Here is a 23,122-nt window from a genome sequence, read left to right as displayed (position 1 = left end):
GTCATAGTTGGAATGTCTCCCCTTGCTTCAGTTATTTTGTAGCCTGGAATCAGCAGTATGAGACTGGTTGTGCTGTGACATGAAATGGTCCTGCAAATGATCAGGTAACCTTTTCCAGTAATGGGAACTTGCTTAGGTTGATAGAGGATACCTGATTTCTGTTGGTTCTCAGTGTACATATAATCTCTCTTTTTTGAGGCTGCAGAAAAAGGAACAGGTTTGAGCCAGTCTGACATTAAATATGCTCTAGGTATGGTGAGCTCTAACTGCTTCTTAGAATAACTCCTATTATTGGGAGTATTAAAAATAAATAAGACAATGCAATCCTTGTGTTTGAACATCTGTTGGCAGTAATTAACTGCAACTCTTCAAACTACTTAGATTGTTTTTTCCAGCCTTTTCTGTGGGAGTTTGTGTTGTTATCACCATTTTATTCAATATGCCTTTTCATGTGTTTCAGCACACCGAGAAGACCAGAACAATCAGATTCCTCCTTTGGACAGAGGACACCTTCCCCGTCCCTGACAAAAGTTGCTCCAGGCAGCGAAACCCCAAGAGAGAAACGGAGCCAGGGGCATGCTCCCCAACACACGGATGGGCCCAGGAGGACTCTCCAAGTGGGTGGACGTTCACCATCTGTTTCCCCGGAGCGAGGCAGCACGCCTACCTCACCTTATTCAGTCCCACAAATTGCCCCCCTTCCCAGTAGCACGCTCTGCCCTATATGCAAGACAACAGATCTCACCTCCTCTCCTAACCAGCCAAACTTCAATACCTGTACACAGTGTCAGAACAAGGTCTGCAACCAATGTGGATTCAACCCCAACCCTCATCTGACTGAGGTAATGGTTTCTTATATGGATAACATTAACACTGTAAACAATCTTATTTGGTGTTTTAGCTCTGCTAAATTGCTTGTCTAGTTTATTAAGGATCTTGTATGCAGTGTCAGAGCATGTATTTGTTAAGGCTCCATGTAACATGATAGAATGCTTTCTATCTATTTTATTAGAAAATGTTCTAAATACATCCATCCACATATACACCCATCCACTCACACATCACAAATGCACACAATATATCTATCAATATCCATCTATGAAAAGATGAGAATAAGAAGACAGAGAAAAAGAAGTATTTTATCTGCTGGCTGAGTAGATCAAGGAGAATAGGAAATTCCTAAGGACTGTTTGTGGTGAATCTCAGTGTCTTTCCAATACAATATTCCCATCTGTTATACAGTATATATCATAGAATCTGTGCAGATTCTCACAATAAGTGTTTATTCTTATTCTTTGTTCAGACGTCATATGTTTTATTCTTGGTGGATGTTTTCAATAATCTTTCTCAAGAAATGAAAGCAACAATTTTCCTCGTTTATTAATGCCATCAGTGCAACCATGATAGCTGTTTTCTATAGTTTATTTTGTTAACAGCTCTAGCTGATTTGCATTCTTCAGTTCTTTTAAGTATCTTTTCCTTTTGTCCTTTTGGTTAGATGATATGTATCAAAACATGAAATGAAAGGATATATATAATGAACAGAAATAAACAGAATAAAAAATAAAGATATTCTATATATAATAGTGGTAGTCCTTGACTTACGACTACAATTGAGCCTAAAATTTCTATTGCTAAGCAAGATAGTCATTGATAGCCCCATTTTGCAACTTTAGTTGCCTCAGTTGTTAAGTGAATCACTGCAGTTACTAAGTTAGTAACATAGTTGTTAAGTGATTCTGGTGTCCCCATTGATTTTGCTTGCCAGAAGGTCACAAAAGGTGATCTCATGACCCCAGGACACTGCAGCTCTCATAAATACATGCAGGTTACAAAGCGGTCAAATTTTGATCATGTAACTATAGGGGTGCTGCAACAGTCGTAAGTCTGAAAAACAATTATAATTCCCTTTTTTTCAGTGCTTTAACTTTGGATGGTCCATAAATGAATGGGCTATGATCGTATTATCCCTATCATATTTGTTTAGCATTACTTTTTAATTGAATGGAAGATGAGAAATAAAACCTTAAAATCTGCAGTATAGTTTCTGAAATTATGTAACCTCCCCAGCATAGTTTGATGTTGCTGAAATCAGAATGAAATTAAGATCTGAGTACAATAAGATATAATTTATGGCTGGATAAAAATAGTCATGGCTCTTTGTGTAGTTGCGTGACTGTTGATCTGAGTGATGTATATAAAAGCTCAAATTTCGTAATGACCTTAGAAAGATATTTTCAATGGACTAATCCAATTGATCTTTTACCAGAAAATAAATTATTATCTATTAACATGGAGATTCTCAATCATGGTTGTCCCAAAGGTGCTTTTTCAGGAGGCAACTGGGCTTTCTTGTTTTTCTTTGAAGACATTTCACTTCTCAGCCAAGAAGCTTCTTCAGGTCTGACTGGATGGTGGGGAATGGAAAGATTTATATACCTTGCAGACAGCTGGTCATTTGCATAGAAGGCATATAAATTCTTCCATTTCTCACCATCCAGTCAGATCTGAAGAAGCTTCTTGGATGAGAACTGAAACGTTTTCAAAGAAAAACAAGAAAGTCCAGTTGGCCCCTGAAAAAGCACCTTTGGGACAACACCAAATGATGAGCAGATATAGGTAGCCCTTTAGCTCCAAGAACACTACATTTTCCTAATGTTCAATCTACAATATATGGCACTTTAAAACACTATTCAGAGGCACATTGATATCTATTAACCTATTAATATCTTTAATTAAAAAAATTACTTTCTGTTGGATGTCAGTTTGCAAAGGGGATGAACTCCTATAGCAAATACCCGTTCTAAATGAAAAATAAATGTAGGTTCTATAATCATAATCAAATCAGGCAAGATATGAAATTCTTGATCCCCTTTAATGCATCTGTTGTTAATAGCAACTGCTGTGATAGGGGAAGCAATTGGGAGTGGAACTGTAGAATAAAGGAATGGGCCTTCCTTGATCATAGCCCCAGGAAATGTTACTGCTCCAATTTAATGCCAATATCTTTTTCTCATGTCAAAGAGCAAATTTTATCAAAAATGTGGCATTCAGTTAAGGATTAAAATCTTTCTTTGCTTGTTGCAGTCTCAGCCGTGATTGTCCTGAGATGATTATTAAGCAATAACAATCAATGTCTGAGCTGCTGTCATGCAAACCTCAGATTCTATATAGATTTGACATCACAGAACCCCACCCACACCGTCCAACTATTTTTTTTTTTATTGAAAATTTTTTACATTTTACAAAAACAAATCCCCTTCCCATACCCCCCCCCAACCCTACCTCACCCCCCCCCTTCCCAACCTCCCAAACCCTCCCCTGGACTTCCCAGAGCTGAGTACAGGCTTAATTAAAAAAAAAAAAAAACTTAAAACACTTTTAAAACCTAAACAAATTTAAATACAATCATCATTCTATATAAACTCCCTCCAAAAACACAAATTTAAACATTACTTTCTTTGAATATCTATATCTATAGTGTAAAATCTAATTTCTCCCTCTTTCTTTATCCTAAAACGAAAAAATAAACATATAAACCTTTGTTATACCATTAAAACTAAATACTCTTAAAAAACTTAAAGTAAATACATATTTCCTTCAATCTTCATAATCTTCTCTCCTATCCAAAAAGAAAAAACTTAAAAAACCTATAAGTCCTAAACAAATCTAAGCACATTTAATTAAACAAATTATTTTCTCTTAAAAATATTAATAATAATATTTAAAAACTAGAAACACTTTTAAATCCTAAACAAATCTAAATACAATCATCATTCTATATAAACTCCCTCCAAAAACACAAATTTAAACATTACTTTCTTTCCTAAACAAATCTAGACATTTAATTAAACAAATTATTTTCTCTTAAAAATATTAATAATATTTAAAAACCAAATTTAAGCATACTTAAAACTTGAACAAGTTATACTCCCTTCAAAACACAAATTTAAACATTACTTAAAATTTAAAACATTAGAATCCCCTCACTAAAATGAGCAAATTATAATCCCTTCAAAACACAAATTTAAACAATATTATCATTAAAGGTTCAAAACTTAAAACAACAAAATTCCCTTATATGCCTATCCATAATAAACACATTAAACATTTCAATCTTCACCAATAACAAATTCCATCCGTAAGAAACTGCATCCTTATCAGTCTCAATTATATTAGTATTATTATTAATTATTCACATTCCAGTTTTTTCCATTCTCCATTCTTCCATTCTTCCATTTCCCTTCTCCATTCTTGTATCAAACTCGTAAGAAATGCTGCAAGTTCTGCCTTAGGAGACTGCTCCAAAATTCCTGAATCTCCCATCGACTCCGAAGCCAATACAGGTAAGGGTTCCTTGAATTCCTCCTTGTATTGGTCTTTACAATTGTAAGTTGTACAAGTTATCCTCTGCCCGTTCCTCTCTTGTTGATGCCCCTCAAACTGAGATTTCCCAATTTCCATTTCAGGCAGCAATTCCACCCTTGAAGATTGCTCCAAAGACTTTGTAGGTCTAACATCTCCCAGAGATTCAGAGACCACTGAATATGAAACTTCCTTAACCTTCTTCTGTTGCTGCTTTTCTTTGGAATTGTATACTGCACAAGTTGTCTTCTGCTCCTCAACCTGGACTTGTTGAGGCCTCTCACACAAAGATTTTACCAAAGTAAATTACCACATCTCTTGGCAGATTCTTCTGTGCTGCCACCACAGAGTTAACCCTAAATAATTTTTCAATTTCACTAAGTATTCCCTCTTTTTCTTTATTCAAAATCAATGCAAAGTCCTTTGCAACCATCTCCTTCAGATCTCCTTGCAAAGACTCTCCCAGGCCTCTAATTCTTAAGGCATATTCCATTTGTCCATATTGAAGCATAAGAATCTCATTTTCCATTTCTTTTTCCATACTTTCAATTTTCCCCTCCATTATGTCCACTTTTTCAGCTACCTCTTCCACATGGGAGTTCACCTTTTCAAGAACAGAAGCAACTCCTTCTAAAGCCAAAACAAAATCTTGTCTCAAGATCTTATTATTTTCCTCTAAAATCTTTTTCATTTCTGCCCTAATTTGAATTATAACATCTCCCATCATGTCTTGCAAATCCTTCATAGTTATTAGTTGACCCCCAGAAGAGGGTGAAACTGTTGATTTAGAAGCTGTAGAAATCCCTGGACGCTTTGGAGCCATCTTAAAGAAAAACCTTTAGTCCTTCTTAAAAAATTATAAAAATTCCTTCAAAAATCATAACTCCCTCCAAAGAAGGTCATTATAATAAAAAGAAAAAAGGGAAAAAAAAGAAGAGAAAAGGAATTAAAAAAAAAACTTTACTCCTTCTTAAAAATTGCAAAAATTAAACAGAAAAAAGTCCTTCAAAAAAGGGTCATTACAATAAAAAGAAGGGAGTTCAAAGAAAAGAAAAAAAAAAGGGGAGAAGAAAAAAAAATAATTAAATAGAAAAAGTCCGTTCCAAAAAAATACTTAAAGATACCAAAAACAACCATTCCAATCATAAGAAAATAAAAAGGGAAAGGGAAAGGAAAGAAAGAGAAACACCAAAAAGCCTGCCGGTCAGCATTCTAACTTCCAGAAAAAAAACACCGAGAGATTTGCCGATCGCCATTTTACTTTCCCTTTCAACAAAGAAAGAAAAATAAAAAGAGAGAATAAAAATAGAAACAAGTCTTAAAACTTAAAATCCAAATAAGTCAAAGAAAGCAAAAACTAAATCCTCTACTCAGCTCTGTCCGTTTATAAAAAAAAAACTCACCAGTTCTCTTTAAGCACACCGTCCAACTATTAAGCAGCACTGGATCTCCCAAGAAGGATGAGAATGGTGCAGTGGGACGAACATGGATGTCATTTGAATGATACTAACTGGAACAGTACATTGTGTCACCATGTTGGGTTCTTCACTGGGACTTTTTCTCAGTATATATGTATCAGCGATCTAGTAACAAAATATTTTAGCTAAGGGAATTGTAATTCAGCATATCTGAAGCATATCAGACTGGGAAGGGCTGCCTTAGCTATACAAAATTGTATATAATAGTAGGTCAATCAAGCCACCCTGAAGCAATGAAACATATTGGAATACATCATCTTTCATCTAGCAGTCTTTAATTTGTAATTAAAACTGTATAAATTATTTTGTGTAACATTTGCTTTATCCTCTTGTTCAGGTCAAAATTATTTATATGCAAATAAAGATGCAATACCCTAACCACAATTACAATTCAACTTCTATTTATGTCAATGCTATAATATCTATAGTAGCTCTGCTTGAATGATGCCCTGTTGTGTTAAATGCACATTTGCCTTAACGTTTGAGGAAATATATTTTCCAATGAAATTCCATTTAGAGAATGAAAATAGAATTTCTTGAATATTATTGAAGACCATGAAAAAGTTGAGAATAAAAAGTTCTAAGTTCAAATTGTCTTCAATATATTTTGACTGTGAATTACAGTAAATCATAAATGTTGCTTAATATCTGCTTCCTATCTTCAATCTTTATGAAGATATAAATAAAGATATAAATAATACAAACTAAATAATATTAGGATGACTCATTATCTTGTCATTATAAAGAATAGTGATCAAGTACCCTATTTACTTTTAATGTAATATCTTATTTGTAAAATTTGATACCTGTAAAAAAATAATCACTTTGAAGAGAAGATTGTAATAAGAATGGATCACTCAGGGCTGATCCTTCTTTCTCCCTAAGATCATCGCCATTGTAAAGGATACACCTGCGTCCAGTCCACTTATATAAAAAATAAAATTAAAGAGATTGCTTCATTCCTCTCTCAGGAACCACTTTTTGTAAAATGGCCATACAGATGAGGGGCCATGAGAAACAAATATGAAAAGTGCCAGAAATAGTTTCCCTGGATAAGAAAACTGTTATCTAGGAGAATAAAGAGCCTACATTTTTGGAGGACAATCTTTTATGACATATTCTGAATTGGGAATTGGATTCCATTTCCTCATCCGATCGATTAAAAAATTCTTTCCAGACTTGATTCATTAACTTTTAAATGGCTTATGTCCAAAATATAAGTTGGCAAACATTTGTGCATTTAAGAAAGTCATATAAGTTTATTTAAAGAGTTCCACCAATGCCAGTTTTAAGTGCTTTTTTTGCCAAATAATTCCTAGATGCATGAAAATCATGCTGTTTGAGAACATCATGCAAGACTTTTGAGTATTCTTGACTACCTGCATTGCTGGTAATATTTATTCATAATATAATGTACATAGAGACAGTTTGGTCTAGTAGCTAAAGCACCAGGCTAGAAATCAGGAGATTGTGAGTACTACTCCTGCATTAGATATGAAAACCTGCTGGTGACTTTGGGCCAATCGTTCTCTTTCAGCCCAACCAAATTTATAGGATTGTTCTTGGGGGGAAATGGGAGGAGGAAAAAAATATTGTGCATGTTCACTGCCTTGAATTGTTTATAAAAAAATTAATAAATTCAGGGTAAAAATCTAAATAAATAAATTTAGATAACTAAATTTATTTAGTTTATTTAGGCTTCAAGATCTTTATTACATCCAAATTAATTTGTATTACATGAAAGGAAACATATTTATTTGTTCAATTGCTCTGTGTTTGGATAGTAATGAATTAGATTACCACTCATTCTGAACTTACGTTGAATATACTTTTGAAAGTGTTAGGGTATCATTTTTTAATTATGACACCTTTATTCTTTCTGATTTAAGATTCTCTCTGCTTAAAGGGAATAATTGCTCTTATCCTGCTTAGTGAATGAGCGCTCAACCTGAGGTATAATCATAGGACAGAACAAAGAGAAAAGACACTTGATTCAGTATATAATACCAAATTTGAAAGAGAACATTACTTCATTTATTTGAACATTGTATATAATAAAATCAAATATAATGAAAGCTACATGGAAGAAAACTAAAGAAGCGAAACTATAATGAAAATAGAAATATTAAAATGGTGAAAGTACAAGTCCTATATGGGAAATTATTTGAAGGCAGAAAGTGGTTAAAGAGGGCTAAACAAGGAGTCCCTAGCAAAGGGTATGGGATTAAAAATAAAAAAACTTAAATGAAGGAATGCTGGAAGGAAAGTTTGGGAAATGTGTATACTGTAGAAGCAGAAGAGTGGAATAGAAATGAATATTGTAAATATTAAGTGTCCAAGAAGAATAATGATGAAATAGAAACCGTATGTTGGATATTGAAAAATGATAAGGGTTGCAAGGGTAGATTGGATTACTGTAATATGCTCTGCATGGGGCTGCCCTTGAAGAGTGTCTGGAAGCTTCAACTGGTACAAAATGCAGCGGTGCGAACAACTACGTGTGCTTCTAGAACAGCACATTTTATGATCCTTCTCCATGAGCTGCATCTGTTGCCACTCTGCTTCCAGGTCCAATTCAAAGTGCTGGTTTTGAACTTAAGGCCCTTCATCCCTCATCGCAAGAGAGGCATGCTATAGGTCTCATCTCTCAGGGAACTATACTTGGCAGACATGAGAAGGCAGACCTTCCCTACCATGGAAACCCACCTTATGGAATAGGGACATGAATGGATTTGTTTTTTTCACAGATAATGCCACATTGTTAGCTGAGGATATGAATGATTTACAATGCAACTGCATCTATATAATTGAGTTAATGTATCAGAGACAAAGATAGTTGTGTTTAAATTCAAAAGACTAGGACAAGTAGATGAATTTATGTTCCTTGGTAGAATATTTAATAAAGATAGGAAATGAATGGGGGGGGGGAATTATGATGTGGTAGTGCTGATAAGGGTAGTGGAGAGTACATAATCTGGTGTGAGAAATGAATGTTTGTCAAAAGTACTAAAATGACTATGTATAAGAATGTAATGCTGCCTCCTTTGTTATATGGTGAGAGTTGAGTGTGCTAGGGAAACAGAAATAAGTTGAAAGCATTGGAAATGCGGTGGCACTAACTTTACAATCTTGGCAATTCCTTTGTCCACTTACTGATTTCTGAATGTATGTGGAGGGTATACAAAAATAAGTCAGCCAAACGTAAAAATATGTTGACATAATTTAGTCAGAGACAATAAGGATTAAACTGAAAGGAAATGTACAGGGGAGGGGGGAGGATGGTTGAGAAGACAGAGAAGACCAGGAAAGTTTTAGTTGGATGAGAATTTTCAACAACAAAAACCAATCCATGAACTTGGTAGAAACAAGGATAGTTTGCAAGGCAGAAAGAAATGGAGGGCTAAACTAAATGTAAGTTAAATTGTATTATCTCATACCTTTATTCCTAAGAATAAGAAATAATACCTGATTTCTTACTTCTTTTTTGCTCTTTCCCTTTGGGGATGTGAAGATGTGTGTGTGTGTGTGTGTGTGTGTGTGTGTGTGTGTGTGTGCATTTGTGTGAGAGAGATAAAATAAAAAAATGCATTATAATAGATCAGATTAAACAAGAACAGTAAATCTACATCATATCTGATGTGGTAGAGGAAAAGCTATACTGGACCTAATTCTTACTAATAGAGAAGAAGTGATAGAGAGAGTTGAAATTGCCGGAACCAGGGGGCAAGAGTGACCACGTCATACTGCAATTTGATATAATGCAAACACAAACAATAGAAAATAATACAACCAATGTCTTAAACTTTAAAAGAGCTGATTTTAACAAACTCAGAGAGAGCCTAAGAAAAAGTCCATGGATGAAAATCCTAAAGGGAAAACAACTCAAGAAATGTGGGAAAGTCTGAAAAATATGATCATAAAAGTCGGGGACTTCCGGTGGATCTGCGTTGGGCGATGGCGGCTACTTTGTAGCCGTCCTCCTGGGTAAGTGTAATGAACCGCTATGAACAGCAGACATCAGCTGTTCAGCGGTTCAAAATCCCCCTCCCGGGCAAAGGGGGGGGCAGAGGGTAGTCTGAATAGTGGTAGAGCCTCTTATGTACCCCCAATTTTTCTTTTTTGGGGGTGACAGAGTGCTCCCACGGAGTTCAGACTGTCTCCGCTTCCCAGCTGCTTTTGTCCTTGGGACAAAACAAGCCCTCGCAACCACCTCCGCGTTTAAAGTGATTTAGTGAGTTTTTTTTTAAGAAGCGGACAGAGTTGTTTAGAGGATTTATTTTTTTGCTTTCCTTGACTTTACATGTATTTTAAATTTAAAGGTTTATTCTTTTGTTATAGTCTTTCTTTTTATTTTTTGCTTTTTGCTGAAAGGGAAAGTAAAATGGCGATCGGCAGACTTTCTAGTGTTTTTTTTTTCGGGAAGCTAGAATGGCGATCGGCTTTTTTACCTTCTCTTTTTTTTCTTTCTTCTTTTTAAGGACTGGATGGATTTTAGAGTATTATTAATTTTTGTTGTTTAATTTTCTAAACATTATTGTTTTGGTTTGATTTTTTGTTTTGCTTTTTGTATTTTTAAAAGGCAGGCATTTTGTTTTCCCCCCCCCTTCTTTTTTTCACTTTAACGATTGGAGTGTATATTCTAATTTCTTTTATTGATTTATTTTTCGCCTTTTTCGATTTTATTTTAAATCCAAAGGTTTATTGTTTTGTTTACAGTCTTTTTTTTCTACTATTTGCTTTTCTGTTGAAAGAGAAAGTAAATGGCGATCGGGAGACCTTCTAGCGTTTTTCTCTTTTTTTTGGGGGGGAAGCTAGAGTGGCGATCGGCTTTTTTTACTTTCTCCTTTTTTTTTTCTTTTTAATGAATTGGATGGATTTTAGAAGTATTATTATTGTTTTGGTTTGATTTGTTGCTTTGTCTCTTGTATTTTTAAAGGGCAGGCATTCTGGTTTTGGTCTGATTTTTTGTTTTGCTTTTTGTATTTTTAAAAGGCAGGCATTTTGGTTTTTCTTCCCTTTTTTTTCTCACTTTAACGATTGGAGTGTATATTTTAACTTTTTGTTTTGGTTTGATTTGTGGTTTTGTCTCTTGTATTTTTAAAGGGCAGGCATTCTGGTTTTTTCCCTCCTCTTTTCCTTCTTTTTTTTCATTTTAATGATTGGAGTGTATATCTTAATTTTTTTTATTTTTTTTTCTTCTTTTCTAACTCCCTTTTTTTATTTTTTTATTTTTTTCATTATTTTAAAGATTTTCCTTTGAGGGAGTTATGATTTTCTTTTGAAGGAATTTTTGTAATTTTTAAGAAGGAGTAAAGTTTTTTTTTTAAGATGGCTCCAAAGCGTCCACTGAATTTCACAGTTCCTAAATCTTCTGTGGCCCAGCCAACAACTGTGAAGGATATGCAACAAATGATGGGAAATTTTACAATTCAAATTAGGGCAGAAATGAAAAAGATTTTGGAAGAAAATAATAAGATTTTGAGGCAAGACATAGTTTTGGCTCTAAAAGGAGTTGCTTCTGTTCTTGAAAAGTTGAATTCCCATGTGGAAGAAGTAGCTGAAAAAGTGGAATTAATGGAGGGGAAAATTGAAAGTATGGAAAAAGAAATGGAAAACGAGATTCTTATGCTTCAATATGGTCAAATGGAATACGCCTTAAGAATTAGGGGCTTGGAAGAGTCCTTGCAAGAAGATCTGAAAGAGATGGTTGCAAAGGACTTTGCTGTAATTTTGAATAAAGAAAAAGAAGGAATACTTAGTGAAATTGAAAAACTATTTAGAGTTAACTCTGCGGTGGCAGTACAAAAGAATTTGCCAAGAGATGTGGTAATTTACTTTGGGAAGAAATCTTTACGCAATGAAATTATACAAGCTTTTTATAAGAAGAGATTTCAAATTGCTTCACAAGATGTTATAATTTTAAAGGAGATCCCATCTAAAATTTTAAGAAGAAGAAAGGAGTTTGCCTTTTTAGCAAATGAACTTAAAATGAGACGAATTTCGTTTAGATGGGATGTTCCGATTGGAATGGTGGTGAATTACCTGGGAATATGTTACAGACTTAATACTGTTTCTCAAGCAAAAGATTTTTATACTTCAGTATTGGGGGTATGTTCATCTCCATCTATTAAGTTCAAGACTTTGGAAGAAATGGATGTAGAATTACAGTTTGAAGACTCTAAAATTGGGCAACCCCTGTTTAAGAGATCTCAACATGTTCAGATTGAGGAGCAGGAGACAACTTGTGTAGCACAAAACTGTAAAGAAAAGCAGCAACTGAAGAAGAGTAATGAAATTTCACACCTAGTGATTGCTGAATCTGTGGGAGAAGCAAGACCCATAAATCCTTTGGAGCAATCTTCAAGGATGGAAGGGTCATCTGAGATGAAAAAGGGGAAATTCCAGCCTGAGGGGCGTCAACAAGTTGAGAGGAAGGGGCAGAGGAAAATCTGTGCAACGTATAATTGTAAAGAAAAAGACCAACAGAATAAGGAGCTTAAGGAATCCCCACATGTACTGGCTTCTGAGTCGTTGGGAGACTCAGAAAATTTGGAGCAGCTTTTGAGGACAGATCCTAAAGCATTTGTTTTAAGCTTTATGACGAAAATGGACAATCGAGGCTGACAATAATAATATCAGTATGATAATGAATGGAGAATGAAAATGGACAATTGAGATTGATAAGGATTGGGGTTTTTGTGGTTGCAATTTGTTACTGATGAAGATTTGAATATCTATTGTGTTTATGGTGGATGGAATTTCCTATAGTGTTTTTTGAGGGTGGAATTTGCTATAAACTGTCTACTTTGGATGGAATCTGATAAGATTTAAATGAGTATAAAGGTGTCTTGTTTTTTTTTTCCTTTTTTAAGTTTTAAGTAATGTATAAATTTGTGTTTTGGGGGAGTTTATGAAAATGATAATAATATTTATGATATTAGAAGGATTGGAGTATATTACAATGTGTTTAGTGTTTTGGGCGGGATTTTTAATGTTTAAAGTTTTAAGTAATGTTTAGATTTGTGTTTTTGATTGACTATAATTTGTTTGTTCTAATGTTTCAAGTTTTGATTGTTTAAATTTGTGTTTTGGAGGGACTATAACTCGTTTAACTAAATGTATTTAGATTTGCTTATGATTTATGCTGACTTTATATTGTAGTTATAGATGTTTAAAGAAAGCAGTGCTTAAAATTGTGTCTTGGAAGAAACTTATCTAGAAGGATGGATAATATTATAAGTAAGATTAGAAGATTTTTAGAGTATATTATAATGTGTTTATTATTATTTTCTAGAAATAATTCATTTAATTTAAGGTTCTTAGGATTGTTTAGGATTTATAGGTGTCTTAAGTTTTATATGTGTTTTAAGTTCTTTTTCTTTTTTTTCTTTTGAAACATTTTGGATAAGCCTGTAATCAACTCTGGGAGGTTCAGGGGAGGGTTAGGGAGGTTTGGGGAGTTGGGGGAGGGTATGGGTAGGTGGGCGGGTTTGGGGAGGGGATTTATTTTGTAAAATGTTAAAAATTCTCAATAAAAAAAAAAAAAAGTCCAGTCCAACACAATACTATTAAAAAAGAAAAATAAGAAATCCAAGAAGAAACCAGCATGGTTGCAGAAAGATCTCTCTAATAAACTGAAAGACAAAAAGGATAAGTACAAAAAATGGAACGAGGGGCACATAACTAAGGCAGAATATCAGCAGATAGCCTGAATCTGCAAAGATGAAGTCTGGAAAGCAAAAGTAATAAAAATCAAGGATAATAAAAAAAAGTTTCTTTCAACATATATATAACAAAAAAAAAAGTCAAGGAAACAGTTGGTCCACTAAAGAGAGAAGATGGCAAGGAAGTAACAGGCAGTAGAGAGAAAGCAGAGGTGCTTAACTCATCGGTCATTGCATCAGTCTTCATGCAAAAAGAAACTATAGCCCAACCTACCAAAAACATAACTGTAAAAGACAGACTAGAAATAAAAACTAAAATAAGCAAGAAAATGGTAGGAGAATACCTGTCTGACCTTGATGAATGTAAATCACCAGGACCTAATGGATTATATCCCAGAGTTCTGAAGGAGCTGGCAGATGTTATCTCAGAACCATTATATCATATATTTCAATAATCTTGGAGCACTGGGGATCTACTAAAGGATTGGAAAAGAGCTGATATGGTTCTATCATCAAAAAAAGAAAAAAACAGACTCAGGAAACTACAATCCAATCAGCCTAACATCAATGCCTGGGAAGATACTGGAAAAATACTGAAAAAACAGACCTGTGAACATCTAGAAACAAAGTTATAAATAGTAGCCAGCATGCATTTGTTAAAAACAGATCATGCCAAACCAATCATATTTCATTGTTTGACAAAGTGACTAAATTAGTAGGCCATTGAAATGTTGTGGACATAGTATGATAGACTTCAGCAAGGCATTTCACAAACTACACCACAACTTACTTCTTGGTAAGCTAGAAAAATGTGGGATAGACAACATCACCACCAGATGGATATGTAACTGGCTGACAAACCATACCTAACAAGTAGTCCTTAATGGTACTACATCTACATGGAGGGAAGTAAACAGTGGAGTACCACAAGGTTCTGTCTTAGGCCCAGTACTCTTCAATATCTTCATAAATGACTTAGATGAGGTAATAGAAGGGGAATTCATCAAATTTGCAGATGACATTGAGCTGGCAGGAATAGCCAACACCCCAGGATCCAAAAAGATCTTGACAGACTTGAACAATGGGCCCTATCCAACAAAATAATATTTAATGTGGAGAAAAGCAAGGTTTTATACCTGGGCAGGAAAAACCAAAGGTACAAGTACAAATTAGGCAAAACCGGTGGCGCAGCAGTTAGAGTGCAGTACTGCAGGCCACTTTAGCTGACTGTGTTCAGCAGGTCAGCAGTTCAAATCTCACCGGCTCAAGGTTGGCTCAGCCTTCCATCCTTCCGGGGTAGGTAAAATGAGGACCCAGATTGTTGGGGGCAATGTAAATATATATATATACATTGCTTACTGGTGTACACCGCTTAGAGAGTGCTTGCACTTAAAGCGGTATATAAGTCTCATAAATAAATAAATAAACCTGGCTCAAAAATAGTAACTGTGAGAGGGACCTTGGAGTCCTAGTGGACGATCACTTAAACATGAACCAGCAGTGTGCAGCAGCAGCCAAAAAAGCTAATATAATCCTGGATTGTATAAACAGAGGCATAGAATCAAAATCACGTGAAATATTGGTACCGCTTTATAAAGCCTTAGTAAGGCCACACCTGGAATACTGCATCCAGTATTGGTCACTATACTACAAAAAAGATGTTGAGATTTTGGAAAAAGTGCAAAGAAGAGAAACTAAGTTGATTAAAAGCCTGGTGACTAAAACATATGAAGAACAGTTGCAGGATTTGGGAATGGCCAGTCTAGAGAAAAGAAGGACTAGGGGGGACATGATAGCAGTATTCCAGTATTGGAGGGGCTGCCACAAGAAGGAGGAAGTCAATTTATTTTCCAAAGCACCAGAAGGCAAGATAGGAAACAACGGACGGAAACTAATCAAGGAGAGAAGCAATCTGGAATTAAGGAGAAACTTCCTAACAGTGAGGAGCTTGCCTTCAGAAATTGTGGGAGCTTTATCACTGGAGGTGTTTAAGAAGAGACTGGACAGTCACCTGTCTGAAATGGTATAGGGTCTCCTGCTTGACCAGGGGGCTGGACTAGAAGACCTCCAAAGTCCCTTCCAGCTCTATTCTGATTCTGTATCAATCCACTAGGAGAAACAAAATGTTATATAGTGTATGACTTATAGCTGCATAATTCTTTCCAATAATTGAAATTTATTTATTGTTAAAAATAGTCTAGAACCCACATTTCTTTAAATGTTGTAAAACTAGAAATTAAACATTTATACAGATACATGCATACACACACACACACACACACACACACACACATTATAGACTATAGTTGGTTTCAGTTCTGAGCATTTTTCTTTGTACTCCAATGCATTCAAAAATATATCTGACTGATTGCTGGGAATAGTATGACATATGGAACAGGCAAATGGAGGGAAATTGGGAGAAATTGCTCTTAAAAGTAATTAAAGGTAAATTTGTAAGGTACATGAGTGGGAAGAACTAGACCAGGGGTCTTCAAACTTGGCCCTTTTATGATTTGTGGATTTCAACTCCCAGAATTCCTCAGTCAGACATGCTGGCTGAGGAATTCTGGGAGTTGAAGTCCACAAGTTTGAAGACCCCTGAACTAGACCATTCCCATGCTAACTTTCACTAGCTTTTCTTTTCATTTTTTTTTCTTTCTTAGGAATTTTATCAAGTCATAAGATACTGTAGTGATGAAGCACCCATTTTTGCTTCTCTTTAGTGCAGAAAGACATATAGAAGTATTCTGCATTTTAGTCAGATTATATCAATGTTTGTTAACATCTTTGAAACTCTTCCTGACCCTTTCTCTTTGTCTCTTGTTCCCATTCTTTGAATTCCAGAGACCAATATTATCTAGTTGACAGTTCTGATTTCCAGCTATCTTCAACTTGAGAAATAAATCTGTTATCTGGCTTTATTTTTATAGCAGATTCATTTTTTGCCACTCTGCCGTATTACCTAGCCTTTGTGTGAACTAAATATACCACTTTTACAATCCTTTTTCATTTGGGATTTATTTATTTTTTTGGCTGACACTTAAATTTTGGCATTTCTAAAGAAGATCTGCAAGCAAATCATACCTTATATGATTATTGTAGTTTTTAGCCGTATTTCTGTGATCCATTATACTTATGCATTATACTATTCAGAACTTTAAAATTGAAGTTTACAAGCTATCATGATTATATAATGAGCATTGTTTCCAAAATTGTTAATAGCCTCCAATGTTCCTTTTGTGCAAACAGATCGAAGCATTTTTCCCACTCTTTTTTTCCTCCCTTTGCTGGTATGTGGGTTTGGGGAAAATGACAAAAAATACTGTTACAGCAAAGCAGAAAGATGAGATAAGCGCTAATGAAAAAGTGTTGGATATATTATTCTCAAAGAATGAAGCAATTAGCTTTCCTGACAGTCCTTTTTAGATTGTGTCATCCACACATTTTTGCCTGTTATACAGGAAACGAACAAAGTAAGCTGAAGTTCTGAGACATTTTAAGAAGCATGATAAATAATATAATTTGTTCAGATTGAAACATATCCACTTTCTCCCCCCCTCCAAAAAAAGTAGGCATGTGGGTTTTATTGTGGGAGAGCGAACATGGGGGTGAAAAGTAATTAAAGCAGCAGGTCGCAAGAGGAACAACCTTGGATGTATTAAAAACAGCATATTTTCAACTCTACAGTTGCTGTTTTTCCAAGGACAGCATAGAGAGCATTGAACAAGAACATATAAATGCTCCAAGGTCTCGAGCTTGTGATTTTAGTTGGTTATTGAAGCATGCACCTGTGATATTAGCCTTTAAAATTATCTCAGTTGTTTCTAATTAAATAGAGAATTTAATATTTGCATCAACAAAGCTCTAATGTCAGCTACAAGGACCTGAGAACTGAAATCCATAGGTGGATTCAGGTGAGACGCAGCCACAGGCAGCTCCTTTAATGATGATTGTATGGAATCCAATGGCTCCATTTACTGAAACTCTACTCCCCACCAAATGTCTGCTAAGAGATTGCTAAAAATGCTAGAGCCATATACATTACTTGATTTCCAAATAAATGCTGAAGTTTGATTCTATCCTACATTGCTGCAGAAAATAACTACATTTTTAATACTTTTTAAATTAAAAGTTTAGACCGGTTTTCATTTGCTCAGAAATAAAATGGTTTAAGTGTGTTCATGTCTATAACGTAATCAGCACTATTCCCAAATCCTCATAAAGTCCTTGAGGTTTTCTTTCTCCATGGAAGGATTTTGAATTTCTTTGATTTTTGTGTAGTAATCACCAGGGAAGTAATTAATATTCCTCTTGGTTTCTCAATTGTATTTCCACTTTGACTGTCATCTCTGTTTTATAGTCCAAAATTTCTTTATATTCCGGTATTTCTGTATCAAGTAATATTTGTGTATACCCTTTATCTTGCTGGTCTTCCAAAGTATTTTCTTTTGCGTCTTTCATTTCTTATTTAAAACCTGTTGCAAATATTACATCTATATAACCAAACATTGCTGCATTGGTCTCAAATGTCATAACATTGTTTGCCATATTGCACATTTCACAAAAGACAGGCTTATCTCTTCTTTTCCTTCCTTCTTTCTCTTTAGGGTTAGAGTTTCATTTCATTTCATTTCTAAAATTACAAAGTTTCTAAGTTCTATTGCTTGCTTATTTTCCAATAGAGTAAATGATTTCAATTCCAACAAAAACGCTTCACTGAATGTTTTGTTAAAGTATAATTACTGAATATTCTGCCCCTCCAAATTATGTTTTAATCCCATTTTTCTAGAAGAATTCAAGAAACTAGAGGCCAAATCTTTAATGTAAATTGCTGATAAATTTATATATAGCTCTATTTAAAATGGAGTTTTTAAACCTGCTGAGAAAGCAGCATCATGTTGTACAGAATGGACACTTTTTTGGATTTTTAAAAAGCTATTGACACAATTGCTAATTCAAATAATCCTGAAACCATGGACTAAGAAAATATTCTTCTTTTCTAGGAAGCTTTTGCTAGACTATGTTGGGATGCAATTTTCACCATTTACAACCAATTTATAAATAACTTTATTTTGCATTCAGAGCAGCAACATAATTCCCATTGAATAAATGCATGAAGTGCAGACAGAGAGTATATAACTTATTTGTGGATAACAGGAAAATCCGTAATAATCTTTTGTGAAGGTTTATTGCAGGCACACAGAATCTAGCTACCTTACTACTAATACAAAGCTACTTATTGGATAAAAGGTAAGAAACATACAAATCATTTAAACATCCAGGGAAAGGCAGCAAAAAGGATAAAATGAGTGCATGCACATATAACTATAAACACATAGGATAAGGTGTAAAACTAGTGGTGGGATTCAGCTGGTTTGCACCACTTCAGCAGAACTGGTAGCTAATTTTTTGTTGCCCAGACCCAGATTGGACTTCCAGAAGCGGCATCCACACAGAGAACTGGTTGTTCACATATTTGAATCCCACCATTGTGTAAAACCATTTCAGTCACTGTACAGTCACAAGGGCAGCACTGTTTATAAATGATTGTAGAGCTACAAGGGCAAACCTGTCATTAAAAGGGATATTGTGGTTGGTCAAATATTATTTTAATTTCAAAGACTCATGAAATCCAATTTTATTAGTAAGTTATTAAAAAGCTAAGAATAGAACCCTTGTAACAATGGGGTAGATCAGGGGTGTCAAACTGCCAGCCCGCGGGCCAGTTGCATCATGCAGAGACCGCACCCCCTCAGCTCTGGCAATGCGAAAAAAGTCATGATACGTCGCGACACGTCACTTGACGCAGCGAGTTTGACACCCGTGGGGTAGATAGCACTACTGAATTTTTTTATAAATAATCTGGAATCCAAGATGTCCACGAAACAAATTAAAATTATAAAAGGTTTTTTGAAGATTGATTCTGCCTTTTTTCATATATAACTCAAGATTGCAAACTTATCAATAGTCCTTCCTCTTCCTATTTTGCCCACAACAACACCCCTGTGAGGTGAGGGTAGTTGCTCTGAGAGAGAGTAACTGACCCCAGATAGTTTTTCATTCCTAAGGCGAAACTAGAATTCCCAGCTTCTGGTTTCTAGGCCAACACTTTAACCACTACACTAAACTAGCTCTCAAGATTGCAGATTATAGAGTATGTAATTATTCTGTTTAGTGAAAATTCAAATTGACTATAAAGCTGTCTAATAAGATCTCTTTAATCTCAGTGATCAGGCAGCAAAGTGACACATTAGAGGCAATTAAAGTATGAGCAACATCTGGCACCTATTGAGACAACTATCCAGGGATTATGGCATATTGCTCGTTGACAATGTCAGTTCTGGGTGGGTAATTCATAAGAAAGGAATTTAAACTGGAAGTATAATCATAGCCTCATATACATAGGGAATCACCAATTGGAACATCTACTTGCACATGTTACTGGTTTGGTCTTTAAAATAATGATCAGGTAACCTTCTCTGTGTTCCCTCACAGCAGCTCTCTAGCTTTAAAATGTTCTCACCTGATTAACTTTAATTGGGGACCAGTGTTAATATTGTATAGGCTTGTTTTAGAACTGCTGTTGTTTTCAGATGTTTTCATGTATTGTTTATTTTGGAGTATCTTATGTATTCTATTTTATTTTAACATATGTTGCCCTAAGTAATAAAAGGGGCAGGATTTTTTTAAAAAATTCTTTGCTGTTCTGATTTTTCTGTGTTCAAGGGAGTATGTATTTTAGGCCCTAAGCAGGTAGAGTGAAGAAACTTTTCCCATCATCCAATTATTGTATTGGGAGGTTAATTAAAAGAAGAGAAAGCATGGCACCACCATACTTGTACTTTCAAAAAATGAACCAAAAAATGCTTCTCATTTCTAAGAACCTCAACTTGAAAAGTTGCCAGAAATGAAGTTTAACTCCGGTATTTTTCTGCTGCAATGGTGCATAATTAGTTCATCTTACATTTCCATTCCCGATAGTTTTATAATTGCTGTGTCATCTGAGGTCACAGAAAGGCTATTTTAAGCAACCAGAATTTTAAAAGGTATAAAGTGTTAAAGAAATTAAACTGCAATATATTGGAAAATGACTGTGCATCATTTCCAGTTTAATTTACATCCAGCACAATCCAATCAGTCCCTATGTCCAGATCAGAACCCACCATTTAGTACAACTTGAAAAAAATACATGTAATCTGTTGCGTCCTTCGCGAAATGGCAATGACACGAGAAGCAGTTGTAGTTCTCAGGAACTTCTTTATTTCTGTTCAGCATACTGGTTACAAGACGCCGACAACGCCCCAAACTCCCGGCCTCTTATATAGGCCATTCCCGGGTCAATCTGCAACTTTTGGCGCGCCAGCACTCGCGCATGCGCACAAGTACTGGCGACAGCCTGTCTGGTCCCGGGCAGCTTGCACCTGCCCAGGACTGCTTGCAATGCCCCGAGCCTGCTTCCACAGGCTCAGGACATAACACCCCTTCCCCCCCGGCTAAGACTTTGATCATGCAATAATAACATACAACCTCGTGCGAGCATAGTGCCCATACTACTTAATGCCAGGTATTTCCCCTGCTTCTATCAGTCTCAATGTTCTCTCTCCTGTGTATACAGGAATGTTCTTTGTTAACTCTGTTTTGCCAGTAGAGTTACAAAATCTTCTAAATACTTAGGAGATCTTCTGGCTCTCTGTGACCTCCTTACTTCTGGGTACCTGCCAAGTGCCCCTTGACTGAGGGGTGATGCATACCTGTCCCCCCTGTTATACCCTGGTGATTCCCAAGGACTGTGCTCCAATGCCTGGCCTGCTTGCTTGCCCACCGGGCTCGTCAGGCCAGGGCTTCTTTCTCTGTTTGACATGGTTGTCCTGTCTAGCTGCAGGCTCTCTGGCCCCTTTAAGTGACTGTCACTGTTGGACGATTCTGTAGAACCTCCCAGGTCCATCCAAGACCTGTCAGGAGGTTGTCTGTCCCCTTGTTCCCGTTCTGTCTCTGGGCTTGTGGGGGTTTCAGTGCTGTCCCAAAACTCAGTTGTCCCCTGAGTGAAGTCAGAGGTGTTGTAGTCGGGATTTGGTTCCTCGACCACCTCCCTGTGTGCTTGCCCCCTTCTAGGGACAGGGTTAGTGTCGGGCCAACTAGAGGGAATGTGTGCCAGCTCTCTTGCAGGGTGTGGTTTGTTTGGACGCTCCCGGATATCCTCCCTGACTGGAGTACTGAGTGATGCGGGTGAGTAGTGATTATGCCCCCGGGGTGACTCCCTAGCTGGAGTAGGCACTGATGCCTGAGTTCTAGTTGGGCTCCGTGAATTCCTGTTTGGAGCACTTGCGGAATTTTGGGATGAGCTGTTTGTAGCTTCCTCAGTAATGATGGGCAGCAGCCCGTACTCTTCCCTTTGCCCAGAAGGGTCCCCCTCCCCCCCTGGAAAAGACCCAGGAGTCTCAGTGGGAAGGTCCCGTCTAGGGCAGAGCTGGTCGATGTGTCGACGCAGGACACGACCGTTGTCCAGGAACACCTCGTAGGACAGAGGACCTGTGACCCTGGATACAGTAGCGGGGACCCATGAATGGCCAGGCCCATAGTTACGAGTCCAAACCGGGTCACCCACAAGCAGTTGTCTAGATGCCCTGGGGTGTGTGAGTGTGGAAGGAAGTCTATCCGGATGCAAACGGTCAAGCTTGGTAGTCAGTTTGCGCCCCCAACGAAGTTCAGCTGGGCTCCTCCCGGTAGAAGTGGACGGTGTAGTGCGTTAAGAAAGGAGAAAGTCAGCCAACCTGTGATGCCAGTCTCCATAGGTAATTTTCTTCAAGGCGTCCTTGGTGATGCAAACCATGCGTTCAGCCATACCGTTGGTGAATGGGTGGAAAGGCGCAGAGGTGGCATAATGAATCATGTTAGCCTGTAAGAAAGCTTGGAATTCGGAAGAAGTGAATTGAGGGCCGTTGTCAGACACGAGGACCTCTGGAAGCCCGGGTGCAGCAAAAATCCCCCTCAGTACTTGAATAGTCTTTGCAGTGGTGGTGGAAGAGACAGGTACAACCTCAAGCCATTTTGAATGGCTATCAACTAGGACCAAGAAGAATTGACCCTGAAAGGGCCCAGCGTAGTCAATGTGCACCCTAGACCATGGAGACTGTGTTTCCTCCCATCTATGTACAGGAGCTTGGGGCATTTCAGGGTGCGAGCGTTGACAAAGGTGGCATGCATGCACCTTAGCTTCAATGTCTCTATGTAACCCAGGTCACCACAAATGGCTGCGCGCAAGCACCTTCATGCGTACAATGCCAGGATGACCCTCGTGGAGGGAACCTAAGACCCTAGTCCTCATTGAGGTAGGAATGACAACTCTGCTTCCCCAAAGCAGACAACCCTGGAAGGTGGACAATTTCGTTCCTTTTGGACCAGAAACTCTGAAACTCAGTGCCAGGACAGCTCTCTGGCCATCCAGATAAAACCCAAGAAAGGACACGTGAAAGTGTGAGATCTGTGGCTGATTCAGCGGCCACATCCCTGGCATCTAAAGGAGACTCAGGCAAGGCCTGAATTGAAAGGAGATTGATAGTTGGTGCAGGGTCAGCTTCTATTACCGGCAGGGGTAATCTACTGAGGCCATCAGCA

At 36.8% G+C, this 23,122-nt stretch overlaps 1 protein-coding gene across 1 annotated transcript in view; it reads left to right on the top strand.

The window, feature by feature from the left end:
* LOC120303805 (protein bassoon-like) overlaps nt 1–23,122 on the top strand; it is a 191,019-nt gene that overhangs the window by 30,092 nt on the left and 137,805 nt on the right. The window contains exon 2 of the mRNA XM_039333635.1: nt 461–842. Within this exon, the coding sequence (XP_039189569.1) occupies nt 461–842 (382 nt within the window). The remainder of the gene's footprint in view (nt 1–460; nt 843–23,122) is intronic.

The sequence above is a fragment of the Crotalus tigris genome, unplaced genomic scaffold (assembly GCF_016545835.1).
Source record: "Crotalus tigris isolate CLP2741 ecotype Arizona unplaced genomic scaffold, ASM1654583v1 scf7180000017625.6296891, whole genome shotgun sequence".
Classification (NCBI taxonomy): domain Eukaryota; kingdom Metazoa; phylum Chordata; class Lepidosauria; order Squamata; family Viperidae; genus Crotalus; species Crotalus tigris.
Note: the sequence above shows the minus strand (reverse complement) of the source record. Positions and strands in the feature narration are given on the sequence as shown.